The sequence below is a fragment of the Schistocerca cancellata genome, chromosome 7, assembly GCF_023864275.1.
Source record: "Schistocerca cancellata isolate TAMUIC-IGC-003103 chromosome 7, iqSchCanc2.1, whole genome shotgun sequence".
NCBI classification, from domain to species: domain Eukaryota; kingdom Metazoa; phylum Arthropoda; class Insecta; order Orthoptera; family Acrididae; genus Schistocerca; species Schistocerca cancellata.
This window is the reverse complement of record NC_064632.1, coordinates 344,604,167-344,617,585: the sequence shown is the minus strand read 5'-3', so window position 1 is coordinate 344,617,585 and position 13,419 is coordinate 344,604,167. Positions and strand designations below refer to the sequence as shown.

The 13,419-nt window shown below is 43.4% G+C and overlaps 1 protein-coding gene across 1 annotated transcript in view; it reads right to left on the bottom strand.

The window, feature by feature from the left end:
* Positions 1–12,367: 12,367 nt before the first annotated feature.
* The window catches only part of LOC126092761 (probable cytochrome P450 9f2), a 45,132-nt gene continuing 44,080 nt past the window's right edge, over positions 12,368–13,419 (bottom strand). The window contains exon 7 of the mRNA XM_049908488.1: positions 12,368–12,378. Coding sequence (XP_049764445.1) covers positions 12,368–12,378 — 11 coding nt within the window. The remainder of the gene's footprint in view (positions 12,379–13,419) is intronic.

Genomic DNA, 13,419 nt, shown 5'->3' with positions numbered 1-13,419 from the left:
CGGTGTTACCACTGCAGCAAAGCCATTGGTTAGGTAGACCACTGATAGGAATAAACTCAGTTCACCCTACTTTCTGAGTGAACCTTCAACCTCGATGAAAAGATAACCACCAAAATTTCAGCCTTTTTTTTCACAGTCATCTGAAGCTAATCGCTTAACCGAAAAAGTCAGGGTTATCAGAACTGTAGAGCTTTAAATTCTAAGTCGACTGAGTACCAAAATATTGATTAAATTATCCACAGAAAAGGCATTTTTCACACTTTGCGAAAAATATTCTTTTCCTCGCTATAAAACAAAAAACATCTGAAAATTGACCAATTTTACGCAAAATTTTATAGGAGAAAACCTGCAGGGCATCAAACTATGTTTCCAAAAGGTCAAAGAAAGTGACAAAAACGTATCTGGTAAGTAAAATCGCCATTATTCAATGTAAATTTGCACAGAAACCCGTCATAATCCAGATTTTTACTTATCTGTGTGTCCACTCCTGCATCATGCAGCATCTGGTCATGCGCTCAATGTTTATGACATGTCCGAAAGAACAGATACCATCGGTGGCCATGCAGCTCTCTAGAATGAAATGATAATTAAATCAAGACCCTTAGCTGCTGACAGGCATTGATATACATCAATGGGGACATTTGAAAATGTGTGCCCTGACCAGGACTCAAACCCGGGATCTCTTGCTTACATGACAGACACGCTATCCATCTGAGCCACCGAGGGCACGGAGGATGGTGCGACTGCAGGGACTTATCCCTTGCATGCTCCCCTTGAGATTGTCTGCGCGAGTAATGACTGTAAATCGGCAGTGGCACTACGAATGTAGTGTGTGGACATTAAGTTGGGAATGTGGGTCGCACGGGGAGTGTGCGAGGGATAAGTCCCTGCAGTCGCACTATCCTCTGTACCCTCGGTGGCTCAGATGGATAGAGCATCAGCCACGGGGTTCGAGTCCCGGTTGGGGTTCACATTTTCAACTGTCCCCGTTAATGTATATCAACTCCTGTTGGCAGCTTAGGGTCTTGATTTAATCATCATTTCATATATCCTGATCTATGAGTCGTTCAATGATATAATTTTGTAGATACGTTCAGTGGCACATGTAGATGCTGAACGACATGCTTCATACGGTGCTTTAACTGCAAGAAAAGCAGTAAGAGATAAACAAATTTCCTTTCATCATTTTGTGGAGTTGGTCAGCGACAAAAAATTTTGAAAAAGTTTGAAATAATGTGTAAAGTTTATTGCAAGACGCTAAGTGCTCTCTTTCACAAATACTGGAAAAATAAAGTCTGGGAATTCACGCGTCGCAGGCTACGCTTCTTTTTCACACCCATCCTCACCATTTTGCTAGGTAGGTGGTTCTCACTCCCACAGCGAAAGTCGCCTGACATTGAGGTACTTGTGTACCAAGTCTGATGTATGGATTACATGGCTAACGACCAACATCAACTTATCACTTTCATACCAATAATGATGGAAGCTGAAGAAATGAATTAGGAAATGAATTAAAATTTGTGCCATTGCCAACATTTGGATCCAGGTCTCGTTGTTTACTAGGCAGGTATGTTAGCCATTACGCCAACACAGCACTCTAGCCAACGCAGTTGCATGGACTACCCTAGTTAGCTTTACTCTCTCTACATAAATTGTACATATTTTGCGTGTTAGCACTATACAAAGATCCGAACTACATACGAAAGTCTTTAGTGTCCTCCATGGCTGCACCAACAGTACGTCCTTTTCTTGTGTTAACACCAGTCTTAATAAGCAAACACAACTGCTGAAACACTCATGAGCGTACCTTTTTTGTTTGATTGCTGAAGACTTCTGCATTTTAATCTATGCTGACTTTACATTTTTTCCACACACAAAGCAAGAATGAATAAAGAGGTATTGATAAAAGCAGAATAGGAAAGTACTTTAAAAGAAAAAATTGAAAACAGACGCAATAGTCTGATCGGACACTTGTTAAATGACTCATGTTGGTGTAGTCCTCTAATAAAAGTGAAATGAAGACAACAATGGGGATGGTCAAGAGCAGAATTTTTATTTGACATCGGGAGACGCCTCCTACATCGGCAAATAGAGAGACTATTCCTGTGTTTTCCATTATACCACTCCACTGATCATAGGGTTAAAATGGAGAAGAAGGAGGCAGGTTTACCACAAATTATGGAAGCAGTTGACTAATACATCTCACCTTTGAGAAAATATTTTGGAACTTCGCAGTCTTGCTGACTTTACTTACGAGAGTAATTCCTCTTTTTAGCTGCATGATCTCGAGAACATACCTATCAGATTACGGTGCATACTCTCCAGCAGTTTGAGGTGCACGTTTTCTTGCTGTGTGACCTAATTATACAACTATCAGCTGTTTGCACAACTATATTTCTGAAAGTTTTAATGGTCATCCAACCTCAAGTTGACTTGCCAGACAATGAATCACGATTCGACCCTGCTGATTACAGCCCAGTAGCAATTCGATTGCACTCATAAAAGTTTCTAGATCCGACCACTCGGTTACAGATATACAACATGAATAGTCCATAATTTAATTCCACATGGCTTCTTACAACATCCAGTTTAAGCGAGGAATTTTGAGATAATAGTTCAAAGACATGACTTTGAAAGTCACAACTGACGATCAGCTACAGACCTTGTCCAGGAAAACCTGCCTTCTTTCCTTGCTCGGTGTTTGTAGATACGTAAAATAAGCTGCATGGTGGGCATTTCAGACTAGACGAGACTATCCGTAGTTTTAAAATTTAAATTACAGACGGATCCCACGCACCAGGGTAAATGAACTAACAAACGCAATCGAAGAGAGACTCTATGTCAGAAAGACAGCCACCGCCATACTAATTCTGTGATTTTTAACTGAAAAGCTGAATACATCCGACCTGCTGTGCCCAAAGCGTTCAACAACTGTTTAGATTTCAATACTGGTAGTTTCGCGAACTACAAGTGACCCACTGCTGTACATTGTCGTTATCTAAACAAAGTCTTTTCAGTATTCAAGACGCATCGTTTCCAATATTCTTTAATGAAAACACACTTACCGTCAACCAATCTCCTACCTTCGGGTTCCTGTCACCGCGTCCTTGTTGAATACCGCTCTATCACAAGACAACAGACGAAACCAAATCCTGGTCTAGTTCACGGAAAGCATCCTTCTCTCTTCACCGTACCAGCCGCCAGACATAACATAGCCTCTTCTTCTCGAAGATGTTTTCCACACACATCTTTCTTCACATTTTGTACTCACACTTTTTGTGTCCACCAAGTTTTAAACGATCTTCCGTAATAGAAAGATTCAATCGTTTTGAAGTTCGTGTGCATTCAGAGTTTATACCTCACATCTTCAGATTTTTTTAAAAAGAATGATTGCTTATCCACTATGATGTTCTTGTCTTCTTTGTTTCGGCCATATTGTACTGTGTTGACTCACAACTAGACGAATGCTGTCACATGCTTTCCAATATATGTACCGATTATGATGGACATTTGTTTATAATTCTCCTTCTTGCTTTGTTTATCTTTACCCCATATCTGCGGTAAGCATCCTTCCAATCCAAATAATACTTTATTTTTTTCATCTTCCTGTTACTCGTCTCAAATCTGCCAATTCACTCGTATGACAGTTTTGAACATGGCTGTTACTCAGCAACTGCATACTAGTTTCAACATAGGATTGCCGGCCGCGGTGGTCTAGTTGTTCTAGACGCGCAGTCCGGAACCGCGGGACTGCTACGGTCGCAGGTTCGAATCCTGCCTCGGTCATGGATGTGTGTGATGTCCTTAGGTTAGTTAGGTTTAAGTAGTTCTAAGTTATAGGGGACTGATGACCACAGCAGTTAAGTCCCATAGTGCTCAGAGCCATTTGAACCATTTTCAACATAGTATTATATAGCTATCCGGTTGCACGTAACTGGTAGGTACATTGCCCTAGCTTCGACACCTACTGGGCATTGCTGCTCTTCTGACCATTGGTTTTTGGCAATGTAATTTTACGGTTTAGCAAAATTTCGTTATGATGAAGACACTCGTGGTAGGTGTCGAAACCTAGGTCAATGTACCTACCAGTTTCGTGCACTCGGTTGGTTGTATAATCCTGTGTTGTTACTCGTATGACTGAAAAGTTTTCCCTCTCATTCTCACCGCTGTTGCGAATCCTTCTTCATTTCTTTCAACTTTCTTCGATTTGCCAGCTGTATATCAGTAGTAATCAACTTCTATCCTGCCACAGAGCCTTTTTAACAACAGACAGTGTCGCCTGAGTTTAAGACTTTACAATTTTCATTTGATTTTTGTAAATATTGTAAATTGCCGGTGTACGTCACCATTGTCTTCACAAATCTGAAAATCGCATTCGATTTATGTAATGTTTAGAGATCCCTTGGAAATAACTTGTTTCAGACCTTAATTAGTGTTGTCAGTGCTTACAAGGGAACCTCCCCCATTGCACTCCCCTCATATTTAGTGGTAAAATGGCCCAGTGGATATCCCGTCAAAAACTGAACACAGATCAAGCGTGAAAACAGACAGAAGGTGTACCGAACTGTGAAAAAAGGAGCAAAATAGAAACAGTGAACGGTCCAAGTTCAATATGTGGAACATCGAGCAAATTGCAAGAACCACTGCGTCGTGCTCATAGCGTTGGACTGCAAAGAGAGAGATCCGTTTTCAAATATTACACAAAATTATGAACTCGCCGTCCGGTCATTGACGTATCTGTTCTCCTCCTGTAGTCTTGGCAATTATCGTACTATACATTGGTTCTAGAATATGACTCATGTTGTAAGAATATATTACCGTCGTAAGAAAATGTGATGAATAATGAGAGCAGGCGAGGTGCAGCACAGACCTCTCACAGAACTGAAAACAACAAATAAATGCGTCTGAACTATGTTGCAAAGAAAGAACTCAAGGACCAAAACTTCCAAACCTGAACGCAAGATATCTGGGTCGAACAAAAAGGTACGTACGTCTGGAGATCCCGTCCTTATACCTCGCTGTTGCAAAAGGACGTTACGCCACGACACGGACTCAAATCTGAATGCAGTGAACAGACATGTCAATGACCGCACGGACTGTTCATAGTTTTGTGTAAAAAAAAAAAAAAAGGGGGTACGAGAGAGATTTGAATACGGACGTCCCACTTGGATTCCAGCACCGCGTCAACATAATCACAGCGCAATGGCTATTCACATTCGCTTTATGTAGCACATCTTGAGCTTGGATCGTTTACTGTTTCTATTTTGCTTCTTTCTCCGCAGTTCAGTACACCTTCTTCCAGTTTTCATGCTTTAACTCCGTTCATTTTTGACGGGCTATCCACTAGGCCATCTTACCACTAAATCTGAGAGGGGTGCGACAGGGAGTTTCCCTTGTTAGGAATGAAATTGACTAGAGCAAGTATTGCAAAATGAAGGTTATGACTGATAATTTACAAAATACAGGGTTATTACAAATGATTGAAGCGATTTCACAGCTCTACAATAACTTTATTATTTGAGATATTTTCAAAATGCTTTGCACACACATACAAAAACTCAAAAAGTTTTTTTAGGCATTCACAAATGTTCTATATGCGCCCCTTTAGTGATTCGGCAGACATCAAGCCGATAATCAAGTTCCTCCAACACTCGGCGCAGCATGTCCCCATCAATGAGTTCGAAAGCATCGTTGATGCGAGCTCGCAGTGCTGGCACGTTTCTTGGTAGAGGAGATTTAAACACTGAATCTTTCACATAACCCCACAGAAAGAAATCGCATGGGGTTAAGTCGGGAGAGTGTGGAGGCCATGACATGAATTGCTGATCATGATCTCCACCACGACCGATCCATCGGTTTTCCAATCTCCCGTTTAAGAAATGCCGAACATCATGACGGAAGTGCGGTGGAGCACCATCCTGTTGAAAGATGAAGTCGGTGCTGTCGGTCTCCAGTTGTGGCATGAGCCAATTTTCCGCGGGCTACGCGTGAAACTTGCCCGCACGCGTTCAACCGTTTCTTCGCTCACTGCAGGCCGACCCGTTGATTTCCCCTTACAGAGGAATCCAGAAGCTTTAAACTGCGCATACCATCGCCGAATGGAGTTAGCAGTTGGTGGATCTTTGTTGAACTTCGTCCTGAAGTGTCGTTGCACTGTTATGACTGACTGATGTGAGTGCATTTCAAGCACGACATACGCTTTCTCGGCTCCTGTCGCCATTTTATGTCACTGCGCTCTCGAGCGCTCTGACGGCAGAAACCTGAAGTGCGGCTTCAGCCGAACAAAACTTTATGAGTTTTTCTACGTATCTGTAGTGTGTCGTGACCATATGTCAATGAATGGAGCTACAGTGAATTTATGAAATCGCTTCAATCATTTGTAATAGCCCTGTACTTGTTAGTCCTTGTCTACATCGACATGACTGTACATTTAAGAGCCTGGCAGAGGCTGCATCGAGCCATTCTCATATTATTTTTCTACCGTTCCACTCTCGAACAGCTCACGGGAAGAACGAACAACTAAATCTTTTCGTGCGAGCTCTGACTTCTGATATTTTATTACGATGATCATATCTTCCACAGTAGTTGGATGTTAACCAAATATTTTCGCATTCGGAGGAAAAAGTTGATGATTTTTATTTAAAAATCTTTAGGAGTTCCACATAAAAAATTCGATGGCATTACTTTTCAGCATGCCCTCCTATATAAGGGACAGCAGAGTGTGTCAAACACTCCTCAAAGAACGCCAGATATCACTTACCGCGTATGTTTCACTAAATGACTTTCTCATCAGTTAGTACGAAGTGTGACTTTTCTGATAGTAAATCACGAATCCAGTTGCACAAGTGAGACGATACACCGCAGGCGCGCAATTTCATTAGAAGCCGCGAGGAACAGTATCAAAAACTTCATGAAATCTAGAAATATGGAATAAATTTGAGATCCCATGCCGATAGCACTCATTACATTATGAGAACAAGGAGCTAAATGTGTTGCACAAGCACGATATTTTCTGTACGTGCGAATAGATCGTTTTCTTCGAGAAAATTCAAAATTTTCGAACACAGTATATGTTTCAAAATCCTATTGCAAATCGACATCAGTGATATGGGTCTGTTATTCAGCGGATCCTATTTCTTTTCTTGTCCGCCCCCGGTAGCTGAGTGGTGTCCGCAGCTCGTGGTCGTGCGGTAGCGTTCTCGCTTCCCGCGCCCGGGTTCCCGGATTCGATTCCCGGCGGGTCAAGGATTTTCTCTGCCTCGTGATGACTGGGTGTTGTGTGATGTCCTTAGGTTAGTTAGGTTTAAGTAGTTGTAAGTTCTAGGGGACTGATGACCATAGATGTTAAGTCCCATAGTGCTCAGAGCCATTTTAACCATTGCCGGCACGGTAGCTCAGCGTGTTCGGTCAAAGAGCGGGTTGGCCTCTGCAATAAAACTGAGTGAAACGATCAAGAAACGAACTTGACCGGATGTCATGTGACGTCCGCAACGAACAAACACAACGATCAACAACGAACAAAATGGAGAAAACAAAAAAAAAACAAAAAAACAAAAAAGTGGTCAGCGCGACAGACTGTCAATCGTAAGGGCCCGGGTTCGATTCCCGGCAGAGTCGGAGATTTTCTCCCGTCATGGACTGGGTGTTGTGTAGTCCTAGTCATCATCTTTTCATCCGCATCGAGGCGCAAGTCGCCGAAGTGGCGTCAAATCGAATGACTTGCACCAGGCAGGCGGTCTACCCGACGGGAGGCCTTGTCACACGACATTATTATTATTTCCTTTCTTGAGTATTCCTGAGACCTGTTCAACTTTACAGTCTTTAGGTACGGATATTTTGCCGAACGAGCAGTTGTTATGGTTACTAAGTATGCAACTATTACATCAGTTTATTCTGAAAGGAGCATAATTGGTATATAGTCTTGCCTTTATTAAGTGATTTGAATTGTTTCGCTGCACCGAGGTTATCTACTTCTAAGTTGCTCATATAGGCAGTTGTTCTTGATTCGAATTCTGGAACTTCTTCTTTGCCTTCTTTGATGAAGGTATTTCGGAAAACAGTATTTAATAACTCCACTTTAGTGATAGTGCCACTGGTAACTTTACCATTGCTATCGCACAGCGAAGATATTGATTGTGTTTTTCCACTAGTGTACTCTAAATACGAAAAAGAATTTGTTTGGATTTTCTGATGGATTTAGAGACAGAGTTTCGTTGTAAAAACTATGACAAGCACGTCGCGTTGAAGCCTGAGTTAAATTTAGGGCTTTTGTAAAATTTCGCCATCCTTGAGGATTTTTCGTTCTTTTAAATTTGGCACACTTTTTTCGTTGCTTCTGCAACAGATTTCTAGCCTGCGTTGTGTACCATGGATGATCAGCTCCGTCTGTTATTAATTCATTTGGTATGATTCTCTCAATTTCTGTTGATACCATTCTTTGAATTCAAGTCAAGTCTGGTCTATACTCACATACTTCTGAAGTAATGGAGGCTGTATTTTAGGAAGGCGTCGAGCGAATTTTTATCTGCTTTTATTAGGAGATTTGTTTTGCATTTATTTTTGGTGGGTTTGAATGTCTCGCAACGAAACCTATTAGTGATTAATCCCTGTAACCATCATGATGCTCCCTATTTGCTTAAGATTATTTGTCGCTAAGAAATCAAACATGGTTTCTCTAACATTCACAGCTCGAATAGCTCCTGAGCTAAATACCCAAAATAATTTCCGGAGAAAGCATTTAGCACATTTTCGAACAATGTTTTTACGCATACCATAGGAAATTTTTCAAGGTTGTGTTTACTTCACCACAAAACAGAACAAACAGGTGATAGTAAAGGAGAAACAATGTAAACAATACACAACGCAAAATAACTGCAACATGTAAAACGGTAGCCAAAAATGTTCTTAGTTTTTCTCCAACTTAACGGATTTGCACACACATTCCGACAACTGGTTAATATGCTCAGTATGGGGTGTGACCATCTCTGCCAGCAAAACAGACATGACAACGACAGGGTATGCTGTGAATGATGTCATCAATCTCATGTTGAAGCAGTAACGTCCATTCTTCCAGCAGAACTGCTAGCAAGTTTTGGAGAGTGGTTGCTGGAAGCTGACGTGATCTAACCCGTCTCAAATGGTTCAAATGGCTCTGAGCGCTATGGGACTTAACTTCTGAGGTCATCAGTTCCCTAGAACCTAGAACTACTTAAACCTAACTAACCTAAGGACATCACACACATCCATGCCCGAGGCAGGATTCGAACCTGCAACCGTAGCGGTCGCTCGGTTTCAGACTGTAGCGCCTAGAACCGCTCGGCCACCCCAGCCGGCTTAACCCGCCTCCCTAGTGCATCCAAGACATGCTCCATGACATTCAAATCGAGAGAGCGAGCAGGCTACGCCATGCATACAGTATTTTCCAAGAAAATATCAACCAGGCATGCTCTATGAGGTCGAGCATTGCCGTCCATCATTACGGAGTCTGGACCCTCAGCACGTCGCAACAACCGCACATGACGTCCCAAGATCTTGTCACAATACCTGACAGCAGTTAAACCTTGCCGATTCACCCGCACAATTTCGTGGAGACATGTTGAGTGGTCAACATAATCGCGGTAAAGACCGCTAGATATCCTCCTCGATATCGGTCTCTTTCCACAACGTTTGGGTGCAGAGATCGCATTCCACGTTCCCTATAGATGTGAATGCGTCGAGAATCACTCTCCAGACGTAACCGGGACTCATCTGCGAAAAGCACACTGGCCCACTGTTCGACTGTCCACGTGGCATATTGACGGCTCCATTTTAGACGTTCCCATATGTGAAGAGGGACTCATCTGTGAAAAGCACATGGGCCCACTGTTCGACTGTCCAGGTGGCATGTTGACGACTCCATGTGAAGAGGGACTCATCTGTCAAAAGCACCCGGGCCCACTGTTCGACTGTCCAGGTGGCATGTTGACGACTCCATTTTAGACGTTCCCATATGTGAAGAGGGACTCATCTGTGAAAAGAACCCGGGCCCACAGTTCGACTGTCCAGGTGGGATGTTGACGACTCCATTTTAGACGTTCCCATATGTGAAGAGGGACTCATCTGTGAAAAGCACATGGGCCCACTGTTCGACTGTCCAGGTGGCATGCTGACGACTCCATTTTAGACGTTCCCATATGTGAAGAGGGACTCATCTGTGAAAAGCACATGGGCCCACTGTTCGACTGTCCAGGTGGCATGTTGACGACTCCGTTTTAGACGTTCCCATATGTGAAGAGACATCAGAGGTGCTCGTACAGCAGGTCACCTACAATGAATTCCACTCTGCCACAGCCTTCTGTGCACCGTTTGCTTCGATACAACACGTCCAGTGGATGCTGCGAGTTCAGCTGCCAGTTGCTATGCAGTATTAAGGCGGTACCCCGGGTCTTTGCAGCCACATAACGGCCTTCTCTTTCTAATGCCACACATGGTCGACCCTGCCATAGTCTTCAGGATACAGTTTTGGTCTCTGTAAGCTGTCACCACATCCGAGAAACAACAGAAAGGTTCACATTAAGCCATCGAGCCGCATCAGTTTGCTACTGTCCTGCTTCCATTCTTCCTACGTCCTCCACCACAGAGAGTCTGGTAGGCGTCTTCCCTGTGCCATACTGCACCATACTGCTGTGTACACAGCAATTGTGAATGTGAGTCTACCCGGAAACGATTCCCCGTTTGGTAGGTGCCCTGAGGTCATCGTCGGCGTGGTTTTCCGTTACCCGGAATGCCATCTTCCGTGCAGAACACGGTCGTGCGGATATTTGTTGATAGTTTGTATAATTACGTCGTGAATTAGTCACAGGACGGGGAAACAGCTGATTGTTGCTTTAATTTTGGACACCAGTGTATAGCTATATGAGTGGGGTATATAACTGAAATGAGACTCAAGTCTTCTTTGCACTGTTCAGCAACTGTGTCATTTAAGTCCACAGATCGATAAAAGGATCCAGTTATTAATTTATGCGGATTTTCGAGTACAACCTCTACCCATTGTAACTCAGAGGAAGTATCTACTTCAGTATTTCACCACAAGATAAACTACTTCTAACAGCAACAAATATTTTACCACAAACTGTATTTAATCTATCCTTTCTGAACACTGTTAGGTCTTTGTAAAAGTTTCAGCTAAACTTGTCTCCGGCCTTAGTCTGCTTCCAATACTTATAATGGTTTGAGCTTCATTGCTTTCTATTAGCGCATGGAGCTCTAGCTCTTTCCCAACACAATAACGATATTTTACAGCTATAATACCTAAGGTTCCTAGGTTTTGCATTGTCCTGTGTTTGACCTGCACCCATTGAGATAGAAGCCGTTTTTGTTCTATACCCAGACCGTCTAACCTAAAAAGCAACCCAGTCCTCTCCACACAGTGCCTGTTACCTGTATAGCTGCCTCCTCTGTGTGGTGGGTCCCTGACCTATTAAGCAGAACCCGATACAATATCCTACAATACACCTCAAGTCGCAGAATAGCCTGTGCCTCTGATTCAGACTGTCCACTCAGCTCTGTACCAAACGTCTATCAAACGTTTGCACCCACAAGCAACACTGGCAGTCTTCGGTACTTCAGACAGTTGCTAGAAACCAGAGAGAATCTCTTCCAGTCCATAGCGACGCGCACCATTAGTACCAAAGTGAGCCATCATCAGCAGTCGGTTACACTCTGTCACTTCGTGGCATCCGAAAATATTCATTTCCCATCGAGGATGACTCACCAATCCCCTGCCGGTATGCACACACTGTGCACAATGGGCTTCTTTCCCTCCTTGACAGCCATGCACCTAAGGGGCCCCACTACACCCCTAAAATTGGGTCTCTCGACTATAGTAATTCAACTCCCTATGAATATCCAGGTCTTGCAGCGTGAGAGGCTTCCCTGAAACGCTACAAACAACTGAATGTTGGTCATAATCTTTATTAGCCACAGATAGCGACTGAAACCTGTTTGTCAGACAAACTTGGGAAGCCTTTTTGTCAGCCATCTGAAAAGTCTTTCACTGCCTGCCACAACTGAAGACAATCTCCCTCTCGAGCACATGTGTGTGTGTGTGTGTGTTGGGTGGGAGGGGGAGGGGGAGAGGGGGATGAGGGCTCACCCTCAATGTGTGCAATGACTGGGGATCCTGCAGCAGTGGACCGACTGGGAGACATGTGGGACATGCTGGCTAACCATTGGATCCTCACGTCTGGACCCCCACAGTGATGCCATCGGCAACAACTTCAAGCCAAGTGAAGGGTTATCAACTCAGCTTGCACGTGCACACAACAGTCACTCATGGCTAACAGTTGGTCACTCGGAAATGTAAAATTTAGTAGTCATGACTATCAATTTAAGCCTGCACTTCAAACATAGAAGATGGAATAACACAGTTATCTCACTGAGAACACTAGTATTAAAAAGTCTTTCTCAGATCGATTATGCAAATGCCCATTGTTCTAACAAACACTATCCATTCTACACATATTGGAGCTGACTGCACATATTACCACGTCAACACCTTATGGAGTAAGAAGGGAACTCGAATCGGACATACAAATTCCAAATTGATTCTTCAATTGCGCCTCAAAAAATACACAGAACAGAAATCAAATGCTTCACAGACTGGCAGTGAGCAGAACTGCTCCTCGTATATGTTGTTTAGTGCGAAGTTTTAGCCTTAGGAAGGGTGCCTAGCCACAGAAACGAAAGTCAGACGTATTGAAGGTGCTGGGGACAGCAGCTGAGAGAACTAGATCTCGTATTTATTTACTGCCACAGCCGGCGGCATCATATGCGCGCAGCAGACAGTGATCACACCGCAGGGGCGGAGACATGCCCTCACCGCCATGTAAAGTGACTTGGGGTGATCCAGAGGTCTCTCGAAAGTGATAAAGCTGCATGTACCACGACAACGAGACAGAGTCGTATTCAGTCTACATGCTTACAACCTAAGGGCCAACTGGCCTCTTGTTGACGATCTACACTGTGAGCTTGGACTATGTCTGGTGCTCTCTGGCTGACTTTCTCATAGCAGAGGAATGGACAATGACTTTATTCACGGACCTACTGTAGTTGACAAATTCCGTTTTTTGCTTAGTCACAGACAACGAGAAGTTCGTGTTACGCGCCAAATTCTCGGCCTGTACAGATATTTTAGCTAGTCTTTTGTTCAAATAAAGGGAACAGAAGCACCGTTCCAATAGAAACCGTAGCCAACAAGTACACTATTCGATAAAGGGTATCCAAACACCTATTGCCGGGCATTAATTTAGGGTGTATCCACCGTGTGCCTTCATGATGGCTCGAACTCTGCTTGGGCCACTTTCAGTTAGATGTCCGAGGTGTAGGACTGGTAGCCCATTCTTCCTAAAGAGCGAAACCAGAGAAGATAGTGATGTTGTG